Here is a 24794-nt window from a genome sequence, read left to right on the forward strand (position 1 = left end):
CTCCCCCGCAAAGATTACAGCCTTCCTACCCCCCTGGGAGGGCAGATGGGGCAGTAGCCCCCAATCTGCCCCCCTGGGGTGGGGCAAAAAGCCCACTAGATGCCAAGGGATTTTTTGGGGGCAAATTTTAATTAGGGTGGGGGCATTGGCATGCTGTTTTGGCCAGCTCCCACCCTAATTAAGACTAGTGGTCAACGATTACCCTGGCTTTTTTTGCGCATGGGGGTGGTGGCTGCCCCCCCCAAAAAAAATAGCCACAATCTTTCTGCCGCCCTTGGAGGCATAATGGGGCAAACCGACCCCCCCCCCCCACCCGATATCCCCCCCTACAGGCAGCAGAAAGCCGACTAGGCATGGAGTTGTTTATAGCAATATGCCTACCTGTGAATTTTGGGCCCTAGCGGCATATAGGGAAACCTAGCAAACCTGTACATTTTTTAAAAGTAGACACCCAGGGGAATACAGGATAGGGTGACTTGACTGGCTCTCACCAGGTTCTGTTACCCTGAATCCCTTGCAAAACTTAAACATTTGTCCCAAAAAAAACATTTTCCTCACATTTCTGTGGTGGAAAGATCTGGAATCTGCGTGGGTCCACAAAATTCCACCCACCCCGCGTTCCCCAAAGTCTTCAGAGAAAAATGGTACCTCACTTGCGTGGGTAGGCTAGTGCCCGCAACAGGCAAGGGTCCAGAACCTATTGAGGCGACATCAAAATTACCCATCACAAACCAACCTGGTTTTGCAAGGGGGGTCCCATGAATTTTAGGTCCGGGGCTCGGTGGCCATCAAGGGAAACCTACCTAACTCACACATTTGTTTGAACTACCCGGGTGAGTCCAGCGAGGTATGGCTTGCATGGGTCCCCCATCAGTCTCCTACCCAGAATCCCCTGCAAACCGCATACTGAACTGGGGTGGCAGAGTGGGCTAAAGAACGGTGATGGATTAAACCCAGATCTGTTGACTGGGTGTGAGTGTTTGATTGGTTCAGATGCTCCGTCCATCACCACCCCCTTTTGTACCGTTTTGTTCGCCATAAGTTGGCAGGGTATGCTCAGACGTGAATCCCTTGCTCACTTTGCCACTGGATTCAAGCAAGCCTGGCTGAAGACGGCTGTAATGCCAGAAATCCCATGAGGCACAGGGTCAGACTGATTTGCATATGGCCATGTCTGAACTGGGGTGGCAGAGTGGGCTAAAGAATGGTGATGGATTAAACCCAGATCTGTTGACTGAGTGTGAGTGTTTGATTGGTTCCGAAGCTCTGTCCATCACCACCATCTTTTGTACCGCTTTGTTCGCCATAAGTTGGCAGGGTATGCTCTGACGTGAGTCCCTTGCTCACTTTGCCACTGGATTCAAGCAAGCCTGGCTGAAGACGGCTGTAATGCCAGAAACCGGTCATAGGAAGCTTGTTTCCGGTCCAGGGAAATCATGGCTTGGGAGTTTGGGCTGGACAGTTCCCATGAGGCACAGGGTCAGACTGATTTGCATATGGCCATGTCTGAACTGGGGTGGCAGAGTGGGCTAAAGAACGGTGATGGATTAAACCCAGATCTGTTGACTGGGTGTGAGTCTTTAATTGGATCAGATGCTCCGTCCATCACCAACCTCTTTTGTACCGCTTCCCACACAAATGAGGCACCATTTTTATCGGGAGACCTGGGGGAACGCTGGGTGGTAGGAAATTTGTGTGAGCCCGGTGATGCCACACTTTCCCACACAAAAATGTGTGGAAACACTGATTTTTTCAGCTAAAATTGAGGTTTGCAAGGGATTCTGGGTAAGAAAACGTTGGGGGATCCATGCAAGCCATACCTCATTTGAAGCCCCCGGGTGTCTACTTTCCAGCAATGTGTAGGTTTGGTAGGTTTCCCTAGGTGCCGGCAGAGCTAGGGGTAAAAAACTACAGCTAGGATCTTTGCAAAAAAGGTGTCATTTTTCACTGCAAAATTGAGGTATGACCACGTTGCCTTTTAGGCCTTTTCCGGTCGCAGGCACTAGGCCGACCCACACAAGTGAGATACCATTTTTCTCGGAAGACTTTGGGAAACACGGGGTGGAAGGACATTTGTGGATACACACAGATTCCAGACCTTTTCACCACAGAAATGTGGGGAAAATGTGTTTTTTGGATAATTTTGTAGGTTTGCAAGGGTTTCTGAGTAACAGAACCTAGTGGGAGGCAGTCAAGTCACCCCATCCTGGGTTCCCCTGGGTGTAGAGTTTTAAAAAATGTATAGGTTTGCTAGGTTTCCCTAGGTGCCGGCAGAGCTAGGGTTCAAAAACGACAGCTACACACATCGCAAAAAAAGTGAATATTTTCATTGTAAAAATGTGGTGTGTTCACGTTGGGTTTTGAGCCCTTTCCGGTCGTGCACACTATGCCTACCCACACAAGTGAGGTACCATTTTTATCGGGAGACTTCGGGTAATTCAGATTTGTAAAGCAACTGTTATTACCTATTGAGTTTAGACGCATTTCTGCCTTCCAAATGAAAGACATTGTGTAAAAAATAAGTCATTTTGAAAAATGACCAATAATTCTCATGCTAGTATGAGTATTCCCAATTTTGAAAATGTGAAAATATGTACTGATTCTAAACTCTATAATTTGTACCCATTAAAGAAATACATAGGTGTCTTTCATACCGATTTTTCCATGTATACATTTTCACACAATAATTGCTATATACCTGTTACATAATAAAAAGCCATTGCAAATTGCTACTCAGTTTTTGACTCTGGGTTCGTCTGGTTCTTGGTGAACCTACAAGTCCTATAGATCCCCACAACCAGGGAGGTCCAGCGGATGTAACGGTATATTGCTTTCAAAGAGCAGTCACAATAACAAGAAGTTACAGGTGAAAACCTTTGCAAAAAAGGCTTGATGGATCAACACAAATGACCCCTTTCTGAATTCAGAAATGTGTCTACTTTTCTAAAATCTATAGCTTTCCAGGATCCATTATTGCTTTCATACTGATTTTTACCATTAACTGGAATGAGGTTGAAAGCACTAAAAATAGCAAAGATAGGCTATGTCCCAGAAAAATGCCAAAACTGTGTACAAAATGTTTTTCTGACAAAAGTCTGTCATTCCCTAAAAGCTGGGAAAATGGTGATTTCAGCCCCACAAACCCTTTTTTGATGACATTTGCAGGGAAAAACCCAGACGCTTTCATTTGGAGCCCGCTTTTCCCATTTTTCCCGAAAAAAAAAAAATGTTGCTGTATTTTGCCTAATTTCTGTGACCCCTCCAGGGGAATCCACAAACCCTGGGTACCTTTAGAATGTAAATGTAAATGTAGTAGTATTTGTATAGCGCGCCGAATCGACCCCCGAAGGGGTATCTCAGGCGCTTCTACGCATACCGCTGTGGAACCCTTCCTGGCTTTTCCCTGTGAAGTGCCCACTCCTGGGCACCCCCAAGGTGAAGCCAGGCATCCTAGCGTTGTTGGGGCCGTTGATCCCCGTGATATTGGAAGAAAAGGACGCAAATTTGGCGTGGATACTTAATGTGGTCAAAAAGTTACAGGGGCCTAAGCGCGCACCACCCCAAATAGCCCAAAAAAGGCTTAGCACGGGGGGGGGCCTAGCAGCGAAGGGGTTAATAGTACAAGAGTGTTTTATGTTATCTGTCATCATGAAGAGTATTATCAGCGATGTATGAATTTTCAAAAACATAACTTTAGCCACATGTAAATCACAAAATACACAAGATAGTAAGTGGTCCACAAGCAGGAAGCAGGAAGGCCACAATTGCAAGAGAAAAAATGCAATCACCTGTATCCAGAAGTGTACCTTCATTATTATCAGTGATTCTTTCTGTGGAGTCCTCCATTAGGACATAGTTTTCCAACTGCGATGAATCCCAACCAGTACTACGAACCTAAACAAATGCATCATACAAAAAATGCCATTCAGTAATAAACTAATATTATACAGAGCAGTTAAAGAGTGAAACAAAAAAGCACCTATAAAAACAAATTTGAAGGTGGTAAGTGTAGTGAACGTTCTTCTTCAAGTGTCTCATTACCACTAACACATCTAAATTTAATACCTATATTCAGAGAGAAAAAAAGTGAAAGAAAGAGTAACCCAAGAGTAAAGCAATGCAACTAAAGGTGGATAAGTATGAACACGTGAGATTATGTTTCTTTTGTGGAAGTCCCTATTTAGTAAATGCTGAGCACTCACTTGAGGTGAAGGCACTAATTATGAACTCTGAGTTTTAGAGATTTTTTTAAAGTTCTGAAATGACAAAGGAGGATGAGAGATTAGGAGAGCACACAAGTAACCAATGTAGTAAAATTGGCACTGCAGTCATGGATGAAAGTTATGCTGGATAGGATGGATCTGTAAGTAATGAAAACTGTGGAGGGTCTAAAATTGCCAAAATTTCAGATACAGTTTAAAGGATAAATATCAAGGAAAGATTTCCCTCAATAAAACTGGGAGAGCTAGGGGGATACGTGTTGATAGTGGTCTGTGTAGCAAGCACAAAATACGGTGAGAGATTACAGTGAGTTTGGGTTATGTTTTGTTGAAGGGTGATGGCATTTCTTAGTTGGGCACACCAACAGGATCTCAAGATGGTTGGATACTGGTGTAGTTGTTCAATATTGAGCTGCCATAGAGGAGGATATGGGGATATAGGGTAGTATTCTGAAGTTTTTCAATGCACTATAGTTTGTTTGAATTGTTATAGTCATGGGGCCAAACTGAAGGATGAGCATAATAGTCATATTTTAGGCAATAAAAGAGATGCAATATTGTTTTAGTTGATTTGTAGCTACTGCAGATAGGCTGGTGCTCACAGTAGTGTACAGTACAGGTCGATAGGCTACAATTTCCTGGGACACTTTGAGGTAACTAAAAGAAAGCAATGACTTATTGCTGATTATTGCTGGCATGGCGTGGACAAAAAAATGGAAAAGGTCATTGAAAACTACTCTGAATGTGACTATCGATAGCACTGTATGTGTGAAAATGCTGTATTTGCCATCGTATTAGGTAAGATTAGACAGTTAATAGTTAGGTAAATGTGCCCCAATACATTCTTGTGTTGTCTGATGACTTTTCAAAGAGGCCGTAAACCAGATGCATTTAATAAAATAATGGAGGTGTCACAATAAGTCTGAAAGAAACAATCAGCAGAGAAGGCTTGCTCAGTGTACCCCTACAGATTTCGAAGAGCATCTGAGATCTGCATTAATAAATTATGAACTGTGCAATAACACTATTGAAAATAAGAAAGGTAGTAGGAAGATAAGAAGTTGGTAGAATGTTCAACAAATTGAAGGATGTTTATGATATCTGGAAGAGACCCGAATGACCAGGCAGTGTGTAGGCTTTCAGGCTGAGAAGACTTTGCTACAGAGAACACTCAATGAGCAAGACAGGAAACCAAACACTAATGTTTATTTTGAGTAGTTGGAGAAACTGGAAGGGTGAACAATCCTGACAACTGATGAAAACAAAGATGCAAGGAAGGAAAAGAAGAGTGAAAAGTTGAGATATGAGAATTTGTGGTTGGTTTGATAAAGAATAGTGATGTGACCAACTTCCAAAGACATCAGGCAAGAACATCAAGAGACAAAGCAATCCATTGTTATGCAGCTCTTATATGCATTTGTTTGTGTATCTGAAATGAGAAAAAATAGCATACTTGAAGTGAAAGTGTATATAAATTAGCTTGACCCTCAAGGATGTTATTTTCCATTTCTCTGTGAATTTATAGTATTTGATGACAGGGTGTAGGGTGATCTAAGATATGACTGTTAAAGAATGTATAGTGGTGATACTCTGCTTTCAAAAGAATTGGAAGTTGATAGACTGTGGAGAAAGTGATGGATTTTAACCTACTTAACAAAAAGAATTCCTAGTTCATATGGCCCACAATTCTGAGCATACGCTAATTTGTTTCCAAATTATGCAGAAGGTGTGGTTTACCTGCCCAGTGTGGGTAAATTTACTAGGACTTTGTCCGATCACTGCCTCACATTCTCATACCCTGCTGTGTAATTTATTCTTCACTTTATATGCACGTTCCCACTGACAAGAGTCCTGGAAAGGTGCACAAGGTATGTACAAAAAAAAGGCTGCTTCTACATTGCAAAATGCCTGACATTGCACTGTTTGTGGGTCTGGTACCAAGAATTTGCAAGAGGCACATCACTTAGAGGTTCCTACAAATAGCCAATTTACTACCCAAGCACAGAGTTTCTCAAATGTGGAAGACGATGGACACACTGATGATTTTCCTGTGGGAGACATACTTATTAAAACGGTCAGTCAGTGAGGCACAGATGCATGCAAATGTGATTCTATGTCAGGACCAGAGGTGAGGATTATGCAGTCCTTTCTTCGCTTTATTCAAACAGAAGCCATGTTAGACAAAATAAAAAATTAAAAAATTTCATTTTCCATGGACCACTGGGAAAGAGAAGAACACCAGTCCAACCAATCCCCAGGCAGGGTCACTCCTCATATCCCCAGTTTCGACTCTCAGCCTCCTCTTTCTTCGCTGCTAAGCATCCGACATTTAAGTGGTTGACTTTTCCTATGAACAAGTTACTTAAACGTGCCTACTGTGGTTATTGTGCAATATTTATCTGTTCTATCCAAGGTTTTTACCTTGCGTCTTCCCGGTTACTCTGCTTCTGCTGTTCAGCCAGTGAGAGTAGAATGTTGGTGTGGGTGGTGATGTCACTGGAATGTTAGGATTGCTGTGAGGTGGAGTGTCAGATAGATCCTGGGCTGAGCAGCACAGTGGCTGCTCCTGGTGGGTCCATATTACATCTTTACTGGAAAAATTATCTAACATCTAAGATCAATAAACGTACTCATCTGTAACCTAACCAAGTCTACTGGAACTCCTTACTATGATACAACATAAATTGGCGAGGAGTTGGATCAAAACTACAGGCGAGGACTTTATTCAAGCTTCATAAGGTACTTTTATACTAGATCTTCTTAAAAAAAGAACCTACCTAAGGATTTTACGCCCTCCTGCCCCACCAGTGTCCAGATTCACCGGACAGCCCATTGGCAGGACGCATGTTTCCTGCTACATGTTCGTCCTTCCCGATTCCTGCTGCCATGCTTCCTTCTATTTTGTTTTTTTACCATAGTGTGGACCCGGCATCTACAAAGATTGGCACTACATCTATGAACCCACTGACTGGGCAATGAATTGAACTGAAGTAGAGTGAGACAACTGTCTCATCATGCAAGTAAAATATTGAGGTGTACAGTTACTGTAAGGATTTACTGCACGGGTTAGGTGTCATGTCCAGCTACTTTAATCAACTTTGTTTCGTGGCAAGTGGCAAACTACGGCATACAGCTGTGTAAAAGTAAGCATGATATATACGTTGTGTACTGATTGCAGCTGTGGCGCATGTCATTTGAAGCGATGTTCAGTGAGAATGTATTTGCTACCACAACGCTTGGATTTTCCACGCACACAGGCTCCTCAGTATCTAAGTGAAACTAATATTTAGTCCGCCGTTTTATTTTAAATTGAGACCGGATGGGAGTCTGGGCCATTTGGAGGTCGCGCAGTCTTTCCAAATGGAGTCACCAGACAAGATTTCATACACGAGCTTACCTTCTTCCTCAAGTAGTGTGGAGCCCTTTTCCGTCGTCATCATTGGTATGCAGCGTTTGGACTGTTGCAGAACGCTTTTCAGCTGCAACGCGACTTGAGCCATCAGCCGCAATGTCATTGGCGTGCCGCCATCTTGCGGTTGGAGTCTTCATGCATAGCTCTGGGGTTTTGAGTTCCAGTAGACTTGGTTAGGTTAAATAGGAGTACGTTTATTGATCTTAGTTGTTGAGATACGTTTTCCAGTGAAGATGTAATAAGGCCCCACCAGGAACAGCCTCTCTGCTGCTCAGCACAGGATCTAACTGACACTCCACCTCACAGCAACCCTAACATTCCAGTGATATCACCATCCACACCAAATCAGAATGTGTCGGAGTAAAGGTAATTCACAATCTCATAAGAACTATGAAGCAGTATAAAAGGGGAAGAGAAGCAGTTAAAAAAAAAAACACGTTGAGGCTCTAGTATGCCCTTAAGAGGAAGTCATTTATTTTGATTCAGCACAGAATAAGAACACTGGATAAAATAGTGGTCATCTAGGAAAGGAAGTCAAAAGAAGAGCATTGTGCATAGCAGTAACTTTTGCAAAAAGTTCGGTGGAGAATGGAAGCATACTTCCAGTCCGGAGCCTTCCTTTAATGAAGAAAGTTACTCCCAAGAGAACACAGTGTAAGCATTTGAAACAAATTGATGATGTTATAAGAGGAAGGATGGTACTCCCATTGCAAAAGAGGAGATGGTAGCTAGGAATGTTGAAGTGATAGCTGACGAGGTACAGGGAAGGAGTAGACAGACCCCTGTGTACAAATGGAACTGTACTAGTATTTGCAGTGTTCGGCAAGAATCAATTGACATTGGGAACTTTCCTTCATGTTTCCCTGCAAAAAATCTGGAAAAGAAAATAAGCAGGTCGCAAGGATTATAGCTCCATGCAAAGTGAGGAAGTATACAAATTTACAGGGACATTCACTAGCATGTCGGTCGAAGAAAGTGTGCCAAACCACCTTTCATCATTTCAGAATGTTAGCTGTTCAACACTCTACAATGTGAAAATTAGTTAGGAGAATTTACTTAATCAAAACTCCTGCCTTATGTTTAGGAGAAATGAATAGAGCACTTTTCCATGGTACAGTAGCAGAAGTAGAACACGTTTGTGAAGATATTCAGGTGTATTCTTTAGTCCTGAAAAGAAGTGTAGAGAAAATGAGGAGTTGGTATGTGCATGTGTAGAGGAACAGGACACAGGTATTAGTGTTGATAACTTTACGGAAGAGGTTAGGAAGTTTAACACAGTTTCTTCAGGGAAACCAAACTGTGTTTGTATACGTTGTTGACGACCTCACTACAAAAGTCAAACAGGTAATATTGTTAAGTATTTAGAAACTTTAGAAGAGATCAGAGATAAGTGGCAAGAATTTGCTGCTTACTTATTTGTATAAGAACGGTTTGATTTGTCCACACAGCAAATTATATTTAAGTACTGCTACTATAAGTTAGAGGTTAATAACATTCCAGCTAGAGCAGTACATAACAAGTAAGAATTAGTTTAAATTCCACAAGAACTTTGAGATTCTCATACAATGTATACATTTTTTTCAAGCCTATAGTTTGTATGGAACCAAAAACTGGGAAATTACCTCCAGCAGAGCTACAGAAAGGTCTTAAAGGTAGAGTTGTGTACTTGCCATTAGATTTTAAAAGGAATATTGATGCTGTAGGAGTGCAGAGAGATTTTCATAATCCACTTATTAGTCTAGTAATGGTGTTCCTACTAAAAACAAAACGGCAAGAGTTAGTGGATGCTAAAAAAGTGTTGTTTTTTTTTTAATGAAAAAAGCAAAATGATACCTGGTACAAAATAATATTTATTATAAGAAAAGCTCATGTTATTCACGATATAACACATATAGAGGATGAAACATTACCATCAAGTGGTTAGATTGAAAAGGTGGTTTGATTGATATCAGAAGAAATTTATGAACACTATAGAATCCATCCTCTGCATTCTAAAGAAGTTATTGGTGATGCTATTAACCAGTTTCAAATGAAGCAAACAAAAGGAGCTCCCATAAATGTGTGGGGAAAAAGCTGCGAGGCTCGTAGTTTTCCACAATTGTTTTTACTGGAGAAGTGGATGCAATGATGACCGCCATGTACAGATGCCAGATAACCAGATTATATTCAAGGATTCTAGATTTCACCAGTATATTCCATAAATATTCCATCTTCTGTTTGACAGTGAATTGTCTGGACTTTCAAATGCTGTAAAACATTCTACAGACGGGAGTAAATCTTCAAAACCTTTATGTAAATGAGTTAGTTGACAAAGTTTATTGAAATGATGAAAAGTTGGAATACAGCTTGATTAATTTGATGGCGGGCCAATGTGGCACCAATAAGTAGTGGTATCGTTGTCATGGTAAGCTGAAAAGTAGGTTGAGAAACCCCGATGCAACTATATGGTTTCTGACATTCAGTTGTGCTGAGCACGCTGGGAAGACCTGCTTGAATGTCTGACAGAAGCGAACTCGCACATTAAGGACATCAAAGTGAAGACAGCCGGAGAAATTTGCTCCATGAATCCAGCTGTTTGCAGATATTTTAACCACAGGTTTCAAGCTATGATGCCTTTCATCTGCAACAAAACCAATCCTCTTCTTGGTGAAGTAACTGATTTCTTTAGCCGCAAAGAGTACCGAGCAAGAGGTGCTGCTCATATTACCATGCTTTTATGGATAAAAGAAGACCCAACATTTGGAACAGACAATGATGAGTCTGTCCTGTCCTTCTTAGAACTGTATGTGACATGAGCCATCCCAAAATATGGTGGTGAAAAAGATTTGAGACAAGAAGTTCTGTGCTTTCAAACTCAGATGTGGCGAATACTGAAGTCACAAATACAGATGCAAAGGTAAATTGGACATACGCTGTTTAGGATTCCCACGACCCATCGTTTCACAAGGAAGAGTAAACAGCTTTTTTATCTGTAGTCAGACATAAACTGACACTTAAATCACCAAAAACACATACAACCTTCGAAGAACAGAGACCTTGAAGTATTCTAATGACTATCAACAAACTATCTTCCTTTTTTGACGAGAAAATAAAGGCTATATACCGATCCTTCCCGCAGGAAGACGGGACCAATCTGCAGACAACTAATAGTAATGACCCACAAATTTCCCTGTTGACTAAATTCCAACCAGTAACCAAGGAGTAGGTCTCAGAGGCTATTGTTAAAATCGAATCTGGATCTCCCCTAGATCTTTTCCCTCCACGAATGATAACAAAATTGGCACTCTCTCTGATACCAAGGCTTACGGAGATTATCAATCTTTCTCTGGACCAAGCCACTGTCCTGGGCAGATGGAAGAAGGCCGTAGTTAGGCCCATCCAGAAGAAGCCAACTTTAGATGCTAGAGAACTAGCCAATTATCGTCCTATTTCATTGCTGCCCTATTTTGGGAAAGTTCTTGAAGCCTTGGTAAATAGACAAATAACCAGCCACTTAGGAGGGCATTGTATTCTCGATTCCTCTCAATCGGGGCTCCGTGCGGCGCACAGCACCGAAATAGCGGTAGTCGAAATGACCGTTAATATCAGACTTGCCCTAGATAAGAAGGAATCGGCTATTCTGGTGCTGCTGGATTTATCAGCCGCTTTTGACACCATCTCCCATGACATTTTGTTACAATTGCTCTGGGAGATGGGAGTCCAGGGAAAGGCCTTAGATTGTTTTAACAACTATTTAAAAGATCGTTCTACCACAGTGCATCTTGGTCCCATGGCTGCATGCAGTAGATCAGTATGCTTCGGAGTACCACAGGGATCCATTTTGAGTCCCATGCTTTTTAATCTATACGTTATTCCTCTGGCCAAGATAATTAGATCCTATGGCTTTGAAATGGTATCATATGCCGATGATACCCAATTGCTGATAACCTTCGGCCCGACCCTTCGGACACTATCATTAGTTTAAAAAAATGTATGACCCACATTGACATCTGGATGGGTCAAAATCAACTGCAATTGAACAACAGCAAAACAGAGATAATTCTGTTTGGAAGGGCCGAAGATCACTGGTCGAGTAACTGGTGGCACCAGTCCCTTGGCCCCTGTTCATCTCCTAAACCAACCATATGCAATTTGGATATCATCATCGATAATAAACTCTCGATGAAAGCGCATGTTAACTGTGTAGTGGGCACCGGTTACGGCATCCTGCTCAAACTGCGGAAGATCTTTAAGTGGCTACCAATCGATTCCCGTAAGCCAATTATCCAGGGCCTAATTATGAGCAGAGTGGACTATGGCAATGGCCTATTAGCTTCAATCAATAACAACCTCTCTGCCAAACTACAAACCCTCCAAAACACTGCTGCGAGACTTATTTTAGATCTACCTAGGAGATCTTCTTCCTGTGCCAACTTAATATCTCACCATTGGCTACCAATCAGGTTAAGAGGCAAATTTAAGACTCTTTGCCTAATACATAAGAGTCTCTATCAGGGTATTTTGGCAAAAAGCTACGAAAATATCAGCCTACTAGAACTTTGAGATCTAGTTCTAGATTTCTTCTAACTCTGCAAAGGATATATACCGTGAGGTATGGCGTTCGATCATTCTCTTATCTCGCCCCCATCTCTGGAATGATCTTCCCCCACATATCCAGTCCATCTCAGACCATCTGTCCTTCCGCAAGGAATTAAAGACCTGGCTGTTCCCCAACTAAAGCCATCTGCGAGTCTGACTGTGTCCACAAGCGCCTTGAGACCTGACGGTGATATGTTTGCACTATTCAAGATCTTCTGACTTCATAATCTAGTCATTCTGCAAATGTGTAATGCAACTATGTATATAAATGTTGTTACAGACAACTCCATCACTGTTGCTCATCAGGTCACATCATACGTTACTAAATCAGAGATGTGGGAGGTGATTTCTGCAGAAATTGTATAGTTTCTGCTTGAAAATGCATTCCCAGGCAGAGATAGGGTCCTATGAGTGGTCAAATCAGTTGAGCTTAGCTAGTCTGTTCTCAAAGTCAAGGGGGATTGTTTGGGTAAGTCTAGGCCCAGGCGCGTAAAAAAAAAACTTGAGAGGGGGCCTCCAAAGTGCATGGAGGAGGCACTCCTCACTCCGGACCCAGTCACGAGCTCTCAGGCCCGCCCATAAACAGTGCCTGAGGGGTGGGGGGGGATGGAGAGCTCAGGCCCCCCGCACAATTGTCTGACCACTGTCTAGGCCTCGCAAGCAAGCGAACTAGAGTGCTGAAGGCTTTTCTGGGAATTCAGTATCTAGCAGAGTTCAATCCGGAGAGCATAGATATTGTGAAATCACATATGTTGGACAATTACTATACAAGGAGTCTACACCTAGATGTGCCTTTATGAAGTACTTTAACACTACAGATATAGAAGAAATCTAATGGAGTTAAGGAGCTAAGGAGTGTTCACAAAGCAGTCAACGTTCTGGACCACTGAGTCAAGATCCTCTTGGACAACCAGTTATTCAAACTGAAGAATCCATAGCCATGAATAAGGTGGAGACTACAATGCAACTAGCAAGAGAGGAAAGTATGGATTTCAACCACTTAGTAGCACAACTGAATGACGAACAGAAATAAATGTATAGCAAAGTAAAAGATAAAACGGAGCATGAATTTCTGCATGAGAATCAAGAATATAAATGCTCTTCATTTAAGCCAATAGTACTATACATCAGTGGTCAAAGTAGCACCAGGAAAAGCTTTCTAAATAAAAGTTCTCACTGCTTAACTACAGAACAACACAGAATCACATTTATCATGTATAGTAACAGCACCAACTGGATTAGCTGCAGACAACATTAAATTACTTTTTATCAACTACTTATGCTACCTGTTGAACATGATAATAAACGGGAATACCAAAGGTTATCTGGTTAAGATTGTCATGAGGTGACAAAGAATTGAATAAACTGAAGATTTTCATCATCGATGAGAGGAGCATAGATTTGAACGTAATACTTGCTTTCGTACCCTTAAGAATGCAGCAGATTTTAAAAGCAGAGTATGAGGTGCTGTTTGGAGGAAAGCATTTAATTGCCTTTAGGGACCTACTGCAGCTTACCCCCCATTAAAGGACAGCCTGTTTTCAAGACACTTCTCCGTAATGAAACAGGAAATTCTTTGGGAAGCATTGGCAATGTAAATATTCTGTTAAACATCAAATACAAGGAACTAGTGAAGAATATGTGTCAAGCATCTGATGTGGAATACGGACAAATATCCATAAGGCCATTAGAGTAGTAGTTCTGAAAAAAGAGGAGAAACGTGCTTTGGAAAGTCGACTTATCAAGAAACTATTTACATCTAACACAGCAGCACAACTAATTTATTGAAGACAAATCCATAGTCTGTTTAATGCCTACACTTCAAGAGTGTTCCAACTTTAACAAACAATTATTGAAGCTGGTGCAAGAAGATACTTTGGAAATTACAGCTATCGATTACATGGAAGCCCAGAGAGTAACAACACTATAAACTGAAAAACTAAGAGCCAAATTGAATTCTTTGTAGAAGTCTGTATTGAGGACTGCAGGATTAGAAATGTGTAAAGTAAATGGTGCTACGGGTAAAGTTACTGAAATCATACATTTTAAAAACAGGGATGAGGTAGAACATTTGGCTATAAAATGTGATCAGAATGATGGTGTGAAGCAGATTGGCCTATGTATTGTATGTTCTTTGCTTATAATGGATTTCTATATGCAGCAACAATAGCTTCCAATGTCTCTAGCATATGCTGTAACTATTCATAAATCTCAAGGTTTAAGTGTGGAACAGCTTTTCTTACTATTGGAAGTACAGTATTAAAAGAAGATATGTCGTATGAAGCATTAACCAGAGTTAGAACATTGCCAAGTTTGTTTTAGTTGAATTTGATGATGGGAAAGTTAGTGCTGATACAAGCCGTGTAAGACAGTGCAATCTGTTAAGACATTTAGGTCAGTATCCTACTTATAAGAAACTGATATTCTGTCCGAAGAAGAGGCTTAAAAAAGAGTTGACGGATGTTTGAGAAAAGAAAGGAAACAAGGACAAGCTAGAAGGTATTAAGAAAAAAAGAGGAAAATGAGGGAGATATTGTAAGTTACCAGTTGGAAAACAGTTCAGGTGTCAACTTCTATAGAAATGTTATTCTCAATGTACTCTTATTTACCACATCTTGTAAATCAATTTCAACAAAAAACAGATAACCGACTGCCTTCTGCATTTGCTCTAATATTTACTCCGCAATAGAACTGTCCTTTCTGGTGAAGAATTGGCTTGGTAGTTTGGTCTGCCCTGTTCCCATGATGCACTGGGCCAGGGTCAGACTAATTTGCATATAGCCAAGTTCTGAGCTGGGATGGTGCAGTGAGCTAAAAAACGGTGATGGATCAAGCCCTGATCTTTGGACTGGGTAAGAGTGGTCTGCTTAATTCAGACACTCTGTTCATCACCACCCCCTTTTCTGAATCATGCTTGATTTGTTGGCGGCTTTTGACACCGTCCCCCATGAGGATCTCCTCGCCAGACTTTATGAGATCGGTCTGAGGGGGGACGGTGTTCAGCTGGTTTAGATCTTTCTTGACTGACCGTCGACAAACGGTCTGGGCCTTTTCTAGCTCTGCCGAGATGCCGCCATTGGGAGTCAGAGTCCCTCAGGGCTCCGTGCTGAGCCCGACTCTCTAACATCTTCATGACCCCTTTGGCGACATTGGTGGAGTCTTTTGGGGCCCAGATCGTATCCTATGCCGACGATACCCAGCTCCTCTTCACATGCCGGAAAGGAGAAGATTTCGACGGAGAGAGTATCCGTGAGTGCCTTGGGGCTGATTTCAAATGGTTCCAGCTAAACAGCCTCAAGTGCAACTCAGATAAATCTGAGATACTCTTCTTCGGCTGCTCACTTGACCCAGATTGGCATGAATGGTGGCCTGCCGACATGTTCCCTCCAGCGCACTCGTCCCAGTTAGCTAAGAACCTGGGAATTAAGATTGACAACCAGCTGACGTTAAGATCCCAGATTCTGGCTCTCACGGGAACCTGTTTTGGCCTTCTCAGGATGCTCCGGATGTTCTTCCCTCTGCTCTCTGAAGAGCATAGGAGGACTACGGTTCAGGCCTCAATCGGCTCAAGATTAGATTACTCCAACATACTATATCTTGGCCTGCCGGAGTATCTCCTGCAACGCCTGCAGGTGGTCCAGTACACGACCGCGTGGGCCATCTTTGGCCTCCACAGGTGGGCCAGAGTCTCTAGCCTACTGCAGTCGCTCCATTGGCTGCCTATCCGGAAGCAGATAGTGTTTAAGGCCTAGACACTGGCCCACAAGTCTTTGTATGCCTCGGGAGCTCAATATCTCCAAAGGAGGCTCGACTTCTACCATCCGGCCCGATCTCTGAGATCGGAGTCTCTGTTCCTGGCTGTGGTTCCCCGAGTAAAAAAGGCCCGCATTGGAGGCCGCTCTTTCAGGCTGCGAGCTCCGCAACTCTGGAACTCTCTTCCCTTGATATTACGCAGTACATCTAATCTACTGGCTTTTAGGAAGGGCCTTAAGACATGGCTCTTTGCCCGTTAGTGCGCTCTCTCTCTAGTGCTGGATCCCCCCTAATCCTCTGTAGTGGACCTGTTTTTGTTGTGTGTCGTCTGTCTTTTCTGGTCACTAATAAAAAAAAAAGCGCCGGGACACTATCTGAGTAGCCGTGCGCTATAGAAGACCAACCTAACATAACATAACATAACATAACAATACAACACTTATTTGTAGCGATATACTGTGCAATTCTGGGGGTTGTTCTACAATCTATGTGATTGTTTTTTCCTCACTGAGGATGAATATTTATGCAGTACATCTCACTCACATATAGAATCACTCAGCCACCCTCTTGGTCACCTGTACAGCGACTCACTCACCCATTCATGCACTCTTATACGCACTCACACACCCAGTCACTCACCCATACAGCCATTTATGCATCCTTTCACTCTCCTATGCAGCCACCCACACACACATTCAGAGACTCATACAGACACTTACACACCGATTCATACACCAATACACCCATTTACACACACCCAGTCACGGATAAAGTCCAGCATCCAAACAGGCACTCATTCACAAACTCACTCCTATAACCTTGCACACAACCACTCACTAGCCCATACAGCCACTAACACACACACTCACTCACCCAATGTCAATCATGCACCAACTCACTCGACTATATAGTCATTCAAAGACACTCGCTCCCCAATACAGCCAACTACACACCAACTCTTTAAACAAAACATCCACTCACACACCCAGTCACTCACCTATACAACCACTCATGCACCCTCTCACTCACCTAAACAGCCACTAACACACCCCCATCCACTTCCAAACCCATTTACGTACTCCTATTTGCACTCACATACCCATTCACTCACCCACACACTCAGATTCTTTCACTCCCCTATACAGTTACCCACACATATTCAAAGACCCATACAAACACTTACACACCTATTCATGCACCCACTCAAACACCCTAAATTAGCAAAAATAGCAGCTCAAATATAGCTTTATGTAAAAAAGATACAGCACATATCCTTTACAGTGTGAAAGAGACTTAAATCTGAATTTGTATGAGATAAATAAGCATGTTATTTCTGGCTTCACTTTCATTCCGCTTTGATCAGACTAGCCCAATCTACTTCACCACATATTCAACATCTGCTTTCTGCTAAATTGACTGTGGGCCCAAGTAGCCCAGATTCTTTCACCGTTTACCGCAATGTCTATCTAAAATGGTTCCACACACTGTGTATGAAGACTCTGGTACTAAAACTCGTGTATATCAACATGGGAGAGAAACTAGAAAATAGGGACCAAGGAGAAGAACAGAAATATATTGTAGGGCAAACATGCATTGCATTTAATACTGAATGGAACAACATGGGTAAACTTAATGAACGCTGATGTGAAAAGATGCAAGCAACAAAGTTACTCAATGGAAGCACCAGAGTAAAGTATCTCTTTTCACAATGTTCACACAATTTGAAGAGATCGTATTTCTGTGGTTAGTTAAAACAAAATGGTTGATTTTAACTTTGCAATTCTTTTATTCGCCACATATTACCTGCACATGTGAAGCAAAGAAGTCTTCCTCTTTCTGCTGGGGAGACAGAGGTGGTTGTGCACTGCCATCTAGCCACAACTGCAACAGAGAAATATTTTCAAATTTTAATAAGAGGATTCCCAATATCTTACTAAATACAGGCTGCAATCAGAAAAACAGCTTTATATTAATAGCTTATTTAGTAAGTTAATAGCTTATTCATTAAGTGTATAGTGCATGTCCTTTCTTGATTAGGGCTTCATTTAGAGTTGAGAAAACTGATGCTCTCATAATTTCTGGCAGTAGCTTCTAATACGGAGTAAAATTCACAGTATGGGGGCGTGACCATGAGGTTCGACATGGCAGACTCATTGTAGAAGAGCTCCGTGGGCTCGTACATTATCCACTATTAACCCTTGTTATCCACTCATTGAATTGCCATCTCCAGCCCTCCCATTGCTTACCGGATCCTCTGAGCTGCGGCAGGGGGTCAGTGTCGTGGCGATTGGGACTGGAGAACCGGGGATCGACATCCTCGCATCGCCTGCTGCTGGGCCGCTACGGCTCCAAGACAGAAGTACGCCGGAACCCGCCCACCGCCTCTGGGGATCGCGCCGAGTGGCGTGGGGATCCTAGGCGCCCAAAGCGGCCTATAGGAGTGTCTGCTGCGCTGGCTGGCCGAAGCGTCGCTGGTGGTGTGCCGTGATTGTGATATCCTATGGCGCCGGGATCGGGCCTTTCGCAATCCCTCGGCCTGGTGGCCATTTTTGAGGCGCTGGGAGTGCGCTGCGGCCATGGAGCTGTACCACTGGGACCAACGCTGGGTTCCCCTTTTGTGTTGATGCTCTTGTGATCGGAAGGCTGCATCAGTGGGCACCAACTGCTTTACAGACCACATATGATGGGAGCAGAGACCCTGCTGCAGAGGCAGATTGGTGGCCGATGTAAGCGCGGACCTTTGACCATGAGGTGGCGAGTGCGCCAGGCTCTCCGGAGAGATTAGTGGAGAGTTTGGGTGCAGTTGGGGCCCACACGGAACAGCGACCGGGGCGTGAGCTCACTCTTCCTCCCGTGAATACTTACCATTAGTCCCTTTGTGCAGACATTGTGCAGCGAGGGGCTGTAGCCGCCTTGCTGTGTGTGACTGAGGTAGAGTTCCTAGGAGATCCGGGGCTGTGCTGGGGAGGGTGTCCACCTGCTGGGCTGAAGATCTCCAGTGACACAGCAGAAAGGCTCTTGTGCGAGAGGGTCAGCGTAGCATTCCCTAGGATGTGGTGGCGAACACTCTACGTGAAGACTGGGTGGATGGGTGACAACCATCAGGGGGGGCGCAGAGGCACCTGTGTGTGGAAGCGGCCGGGCTAGGTCCAGTGCGGCTTGGGTGCAGATTGCCTCTGGGCCGGTCTTCCCGCCTAAAAGATACGGACCGAGAGATCGGACGGCCTGTAGCATATCTGCCGGGATTGAGGACGTGTGGCCTAAACATACTCAGTGACGCCATACTCTACATCGTCTGGCCAACACCCATTGAATAGGACATGCTGCATGCTCAATTCTACAAATACCTGCAACTGAGATATGCCTTATCCCCATATATTGCACACCTGGACCCCCTTCCCGAATTAAACCCTATTGAGGCTAAGTTTTTTATGGGGGATTTGGAGGATCATAAAACTGCAAAGATCTACCAAACGCTAGTGACAAATCTCCCCACGACACTAGACCCCCTCCGTGAGAAATGGCAGACTGACTTGGGGCCCCCTGGACAGTGACGACTGGAGAGAAGCTCTGGAGTCCACAAGATACGCAGCAATTGCATCCCGTCTTAGGCTTATTCAATTCAAATATTTACACCGCACTTATTTCACTAGATACCGGCTATGGAGGGTGGGGCTGATCTACTCCCCCAGGTGCCTAAGGTGCGATGGCGAGGAGGGTACCCTACTACATACTGTCTGGAGCTGTGGTTCACTGGGTTGGTTTGGGGGGGAGGGGGGGGGGGGGGGGGGGGGGGGGGCTATTCGTTGTTTATACCTCACTGGCCCAGGCTATGCTAGCCCTACTGCATATTACAGATGAAATTGGAGGCAACATCTATAAAAGACACCTATTGTTCTTGCGTCTTACCCTAGCTAAGAGGGATATTGAAAAAAAATGGAAGGATCCGTCTCCACCTAAATTGAGGGCCTGGAGGGCGGGGCTGGACTGGTGTATGGGGCTGGGACAACCTATTTTTAAAGCATGAAGGTGCCCCCAGAAGCACCTTAAAATATGGAAACGATGGGCGGACTATAGGGGCCTTTTACTGGAGCCACCTCCACCACACCCTGCAGATATCGACAATGTATAGAGACGTAGCACAGGGCAGTAACGATGCACAGTTAGATATGATGCGGGGCGACAGGCTTGGGGGCATGACCGGGTTGTTTTGCAGTATATGACACAGTTTTGAAATGTTTAGGGCTGTCGTTTACAGGCCCGATTGGTGTGATTTATTTGTTTTTCACAGATATTATAATAGTCACCTGCTCAGTTATCAACATTTGGGTATTTGTATTCTATGACATTTTGTAATTCCTGCAATTACTATATCTGTTGACTCAAACAAAAGAGTTATGAGAAAAAAACAATTCACAGTATGAATGTCCTCCTTTCCACACATAAAATCCTTATAGTGGCTCAAATTCAGTTGATAAGGACTGTGAAAGCTTCTCCTGTCCATTTAATTTTATCTTGCAGCCATTGCACAAGCTTTAGACTTCACACAGAGAAAAGGTATTATATTTACCAGCACTAAAACAACATTGCAGTTAAAAATGTCAGATACAATACCCAAACCTGTTTTGCAAAAAATGAAGCTCAAATTTTAATGAGTAAAATGATACCAAAATATTTGAGGGAAAAGCAAAAAACGACTCTAGAAAACAATGAGAAAACAAAGTCAATATTATCTTAAAGGGTAAAAAAAAATTCGACCTAAGCTCTTGTTCAGCTGACCATGAAAAAAGAGGGTAGGTTAAAACCTAGCAATTCTCCCAGTCAACAGTTTTACCTCCACCCTTTAAAATCATATAATCCTGCACGGTTGGATGCTGTAGTGTAATAGGACATCATAGAGTCTACAACGGTCGTGTGCTAGGCTTGCACCTACAGCTGAAACAAATGAAGAGGGACATAAATAGAGAAAGTAGCAAACAAGGCAGCATCTTCTGGCAAGTGCCAAACCTACCCAAAGACTGGCATATTACCTTGTGCTATGCCTATCTGAAGCTCAGCATAGAAGCCAAACATTTTCCAATTTTACCAGAAGTTAAATATCTTCTGCCTGGGTAATCAATTGGGGTACCAGGCCATGATTTTCAATGGGACATAGGCTTGTCAACCACTCTTTTCAGGACGCCAGGCAACAGAGTGTACTTTATTCCTGGTATCCCCTGCCGCTTTCGGAAGAGTTAGGGCACAGCGGTGGCTCTCCTTGATCAGTCTTAGGTTCTTATTATACATGTAGAAGTACTAAGAGATTAGCTGTGCTGGTCCTGAAAAGAGCCTAGGATGCCAGGGCTACAAGGAAGCAGGATTCCCTCAGTCTTTTCCATACAACATGAACACTCCATCAGGAATTGTCTTGATCATATCTTCCAAGATTCCAACAGCATTTTAAGTTTCAAGGAGACACTGATTTATAGGGGATAACTAAGTAGATATTGGTGGTGACCACTACATATATCACAATCAGTTTTCACTGAGATTTTACAACACTTCCTACGATTTCTAGCAGAAGCTATCCCAGGAATCACTATTCCGGACTATGCAATGTAGCAAAAGGTTCCGGCTATCTCATTTGCCAGTGCCCCAATAAGCCTGCCTTAGAGTTCGCTTATTTTAACGAGGCCTTCTCTACAACAAAAAAACCCTCTCAGTTATTCCTCTCCCTTGAAGTAAGATCCCAGTATGACCCTGAGAAGACCGGCTTTAAAAGTCATTCCATGCCAATGGTTCCTTTCACCTGAGTGGGAACAGAAGGCCATTCTTGCCTTTGTCTGGTACATGTGCCAAGCTTTCCCTTCTCCTCCTCCTTCAAAGCTACTTGGAAGGTTAGTGCAGTTCCTGTCAGTTACAGCTACTGTAAGGATTATGTAACTTACACTTCAAGTATCTTTTCTTGGCATGTAGTGCTGTAGATTCACAAGCTTTGCATAAGTCCACCATCTAGTGTTGGGCTCAGATGATTGCAAGTTGTTTTTGCTTGAATACTTTTTGAGTCACAAGGTAGAGCCACTCCTTTTGGTGATACTGCACATGGGCATCGACCCCACTGTTATGACTGTTTTACCGCAGGTGGGGGAGAATGGAGTTAGAGTAAGTATTAGTAATGTTATGTCCATGCAAGTAATGGGAATTAAGGTAAATACAAAAGTGAACTGAGACCTAAACAGGAGTCTGGGGAAGAGGGTTGGTGCATGTGAATCTACAGCACTACATGCCAAGAACAGATGCTTACACGGTAAGTAACAATCTGTTCAAAGCATGTGCGGCTGTTGATATACATGCTTTGTATAAGTTTTAAGGCAGTGCCTGTCTCAAAGCAGTCTCTGGCCTGTGGATGTTACAGTTGTTTGAAAGAGAGTAGGCAGTACTGCTTTGTCCAACACTGGATCGTTGGTGTACTATTACATTCACACAGTAAGGTTTTGAGAAGGTGTGTGGTGTGGCTCATACTGCTGTTTTGCAAATGTCAGCAATGGGAATGTTCTCAAAGAATGCCATAGAGGCCCCTATTTTACGAGTTGAGTGAGCCATGGGGGCGGGGGTGGGGCGGTGGCTGGGGGGGGACAGGTAAAAGTCTTTTTGGTTTGGTAGCTCAAGTTTGGATACATATTACTATGCATCGTGAAATTCCACTTTTTGAAATCCCCTTCTCAGTGTGAGATGGTGAGAAAGCAAGGTATAATTGCTTAATTTTCCTGGACGTTTTTGTTTCGATCAATCAAATGTATTAAGGCTCTTTTGACATCCAAAGTATGCAGAACTCTTTCCGCAACAGAATCAGGTTGTGAAAGAAGACAGGAAATTATGAAAAGGTGAGACCACTTTAGGTTGGAACTTTGGGTTTGTTCTGAGCACTACTTTGTCTCGAAGTTGGAAGAATGGTTCTTCTAAGGTTATTGCCTGGAGCTCACCGACACATCTGAGTAAAGTGATAGCTATTAAAAAAGCTACCTTCCAAAATAAATATTGGTGTTGACAAGAATGTAGTGGCTCACATGAAGGGCCCCTGGGCCTTGCTAGTACAATGTTTAGATTCCATGCTGGAGAAGGTGGAAGTGTAGGGGGAGTTACTCTTGTAAGTCCCCCCAAACATGCTTTAATGGCAGGTATTTTAAATAAAGATAAATGTTAGTGTTGCAGGTAGGCTGCAATGGCAGCAAGGAGTAAGCAAATTGAAGTGTAGGCAAAGATGCAACAGATAAAAAAGAATTGTTTGCATTTGTGCATCTAACAGGTTTACTTATTTATGCTGACAGTATATAACAAATAGTTTCCCTTCGGCAGTGTAGCATTTTCTAGTTTCTGGCCTACAAGCTCGTTTAAGAATATCCATGCATTGTTGTGGTAAGTTTAGGTACCCAAATTCTATCACTTCAGGGGCCATAATGAATGGTTCATTTCCTTGGGATTGGGATGTCTTATTCTGCCATGGTTCGGTGTGAGAAGGTCTGGGTTGAGGGGAAGCTTCTGGTGTGGAACTAGTGAGAGTTAAACCATGGCTGACAAGCCTAAGTAGGAGCTGTTAAAAATAGGGTTAGGGAGGTCTGACTGAGCTTTCTGACTACTAGTGGAAGTAGTAAGAGGTGGAAAAGTGTAAGCAAATATCCCTGACCAGTTCATTCATCGAGCATTGCCCTTAGATAGTAGGTGTGGGAATGTGGACGCAAAGTTTGGGCATTTTGCGTGTTCTTGGGTTGCAAAGAGTTTTTTGTGGAAACCCTCATTTGTGAAAGTATGGTAGAAGAACTTTGGGGTAAAGTTCCCATTTGTGGACTTGATGTTGCATCCTGCTGAGAAGGTATGCAACTTGATTGCTTGTTCCCGGTACGTGCTCCTATAGGAGTTGAATGTTCTGATGTACTGCTAAGTGCTACATAGTCTGGGCTAGGCACGATAATTGAAGAGAGTGAGGGTCTCCTAGTTACTGCAGGTAGTACATAATTGTCATATTGTTCGTCCAAATTAGGACAACTTTGTGTAGCATGTGAGGTAGGAACGCTTTCAATGCTTTTGAACAGCTTCAAGCTCTAAGTAATTAATATAGAGACCCTGGTGTTTGAAGCTCCATACATCCTGAATTGTAAGACCTTGAAGGTGAGCGCGCCAACCAGTCAGGGAAGCATCTACTGTGAGATTGGCTTGGGGAACTGGCTGTAAAAAATGGCCACCCCTTGGACAGGTTTTGTGGCTTCTACCACTGCAGAGAGTGAGGTGTGTGGCTGCCTGTACCAACACTAGATTGTCCAGTTCACCCTGGGACTGTGTCCATTGACGTGCGAGAAATTCTTGCGGCGGTCTCATATGTAAATGAGCATGTGGGACTATTGCGATACAGGATGCCATCATACCTAAAAGGCGCACGAGTGCTCTGTCTGTGACCTGGGTACTAGTTTGAAACTGTTGAGCTAGTGTCAGAATGTTTTGTATTCTGACTGTATTTGGGTATGCCAACCCCAAGTGAGCTTTGAGTATGGTCCCTAAAGACGTTGTATTGAAGATAATTGCAAGTGCGATTTTTGCAGACTGATGGTAAACCCTAGCTGATATAGTAGGGTCAGAGTTTGCTGTGTATGTTGGCTGCAAAGGCGGGAGCCGTTTGCTTTTATTAGTCAATCGTCCAAATAAGGACATTTGTGGATGTTTTGCCTGCGAAGATGTGCCACTACTACGGCTATGCATTTTATGAATACCCATGTTGTGGTGGCGATTCTGAAGGGAAGAACCTTGAATTGATTGTGCTTTCTTTGGAAGACAAACCATAGGTATTTGCGGTGTGAGGG

General features: G+C 43.2%; 1 protein-coding gene across 6 annotated transcripts in view; it reads right to left on the minus strand.

Annotated features, from left to right (window-relative positions):
• The window catches only part of ARFGAP3 (ARF GTPase activating protein 3), a 520570-nt gene that overhangs the window by 298848 nt on the left and 196928 nt on the right, over window positions 1-24794 (minus strand). For 4 of the 6 annotated variants that reach the window (XM_086922080.1, XM_086922097.1, XM_086922125.1 and 1 more), the window contains exons 5-6: window positions 17767-17844; window positions 3789-3894 (exon numbers count right to left, since the gene is read on the minus strand). In XM_086922080.1, coding sequence (XP_086778206.1) covers window positions 3789-3894; window positions 17767-17844 — 184 coding nt within the window. The remainder of the gene's footprint in view (window positions 1-3788; window positions 3895-17766; window positions 17845-24794) is intronic. The other 2 variants (XM_086922107.1, XM_086922088.1) reach the window with 1 other exon arrangement.

Source organism: Lissotriton vulgaris, chromosome 1_1 (assembly GCF_964263255.1).
Source record: "Lissotriton vulgaris chromosome 1_1, aLisVul1.2, whole genome shotgun sequence".
Classification (NCBI taxonomy): Eukaryota; Metazoa; Chordata; class Amphibia; order Caudata; family Salamandridae; genus Lissotriton; species Lissotriton vulgaris.